The sequence below is a fragment of the Peromyscus californicus genome, unplaced genomic scaffold (assembly GCF_007827085.1).
Source record: "Peromyscus californicus insignis strain IS unplaced genomic scaffold, ASM782708v3 Scaffold_4__1_contigs__length_199733344, whole genome shotgun sequence".
NCBI classification, from domain to species: domain Eukaryota; kingdom Metazoa; phylum Chordata; class Mammalia; order Rodentia; family Cricetidae; genus Peromyscus; species Peromyscus californicus.
Window position 1 is genome coordinate 99,562,843 of NW_026294562.1, and position 1,954 is coordinate 99,564,796.

Consider the following 1,954-nt stretch of genomic DNA (forward strand, 5'->3'; position numbering starts at 1 on the left):
TGCTCCCTTCCCTTCTCCCTCCCTCCCTCCAGGACCTCTGTACCCCAAGCAGAAGAAAATGAATTATTCCAGATTCTACCCTGACTGTGTATGATTTTTCACTAGAAGTAAATAAAACTCAACATGGCAAAGGGAATAAAGATACAAGTTATTTCTCTTTATGTGTTTTCCCCTGAATGTGCCACGGAAACATAGGATTGGTTGAGGCAGTGATTATATGCTTATTGACAATTAACATGAACAAACTCTCTCACAGTTTGCTTAAAAGAAATGTCTCATTCTTTTGTTTTTAACTATGTTTTCTCTGTCTCTCAGGCATATGTGCTAAAAACAGGGAGGATAATAAGTACCACAAGTTCATGTTGGAAGTGTCACTTCAAATCTCTAAGTAGATGCTTCTTAAGTCTCCCATCATGTCCATTCTCAATTCTTCAGAAATTGAGGTCACCACCTTCTTCCTGATTGGAATCCCAGGCCTGGAGCATGTTCATGTGTGGATCTCTATTCCAATCTGCATCATGTACCTAGTGGCCATCCTGGGCAACTGTACTATCCTCTTTGTGATCAGGACTGAGCCCTCACTCCATGCACCCATGTACTATTTCCTTTCCATGCTTGCCATCTCTGACTTAGGTCTGTCCCTCTCCTCCCTTCCCACCATGCTCCGGATCTTTGTGTTCAATGCCACAGGAATCTCCCCAAATGCCTGCTTTGCTCAAGAATTCTTTATCCATGGCTTTACAGACATGGAGTCCTCAGTGCTCCTGATCATGTCTTTTGACCGCTTTTTAGCCATACGCAACCCTCTTAGGTACAACTCTATTCTCACCAGTGCTAGAGTTGCCAAAATGGGATTGGTGTTTCTCGTTAAAAGCATGCTTCTAGTTCTCCCATTTCCTTTCACTCTGAAAAGACTGGAATATTGCAGGAAAAGCCTCCTTTCTCACTCTTATTGTCTCCATCAAGATGTTATGAAGCTGGCCTGCTCTGACAACACAGTCAACTTTTTCTATGGTTTCTTTGTTGCACTCTGTATGATGTCAGACAGTATGTTCATTGCTGTCTCCTACGTGTTCATCCTGAGGACTGTGATGGGAATTGGATCCCACAAAGAGCGCCTCAAGGCCCTCAATACCTGTGTCTCCCACATCTGTGCCGTGCTCATCTTCTATGTACCCATCATTGCTTTAGCATCCATGCACCGCTTTGGTAGGCACAAGTCACCCATGGCCATGATCCTCATTGCTGACATCTTCTTGCTAGTGCCACCTCTGATGAACCCCATTGTATATTGTGTAAAGACACGACAAATTCGTGAAAAGGTTCTAGGAAAATTAGGTCTAAAGTAAAAATAGGGCAGAGGCAGTGACCTGGGTCAGTTAGTCGAGATCACCAAGAAGATAATTTCTTTCTATGCAAAGTATTGTCAAAGATTCATCAATAACATTTTTCTCAGACAAGTTATAGGCAGACTCAATCTTCCTAGCTAGCAAAATCAGGTGAATTCAAGTTGATCTGGATAGAGACTCACCATCATCTTTCCTAATCATTTTTTTATAATTAATACAACCAGTAGCCTGAATACTATGTGAACATACGATTCACGTGGGAATTGACAGGTGAGTCAGGAACAGTTATACAGTATGACTGAAACTGAGTTCACTCATTTATATTTTGCTTTACTGTTTACAGCATGAAGTTCTTACTGTCACTTTGAAAATAATTAATATTAGAATAATTTAGAATTATAGGACGCTATTATTCCAATTTAAATCAATTTAAAATTTTATTTTAGATTATTTTCTTTCTTTCCAATATGTTATTCTTTAAGAAAAAAAGGGGAAAAAACTTTTTCTCTACATTATTTTTGAGCTGCCAACGTAAGGATAAAGAGGGAGGACCATATTATTGGTAAGAATTAGAAAAGATGTAAAGAAGAAGCATGTGGCATTTT

At 39.7% G+C, this 1,954-nt stretch overlaps 1 protein-coding gene across 1 annotated transcript; it reads left to right on the plus strand.

Annotated features, from left to right (window-relative positions):
- The first annotated feature begins 392 nt into the window (after positions 1 to 392).
- On the plus strand, positions 393 to 1,349 carry LOC128095352 (olfactory receptor 51A7-like). Its single transcript, XM_052714214.1, has one exon. The coding sequence runs from the start codon at positions 393 to 395 to the stop codon at positions 1,347 to 1,349; it is 957 nt and encodes a 318-aa protein (XP_052570174.1).
- The last annotated feature ends 605 nt before the right edge of the window (positions 1,350 to 1,954 follow it).

Coding starts and splice junctions, on each gene's coding strand:
- LOC128095352 (XM_052714214.1), top strand. CDS start 393: ATGCTTCTTAAGTCTCCCATCATGTCCATTCTCAATTCTTCAGAAATT.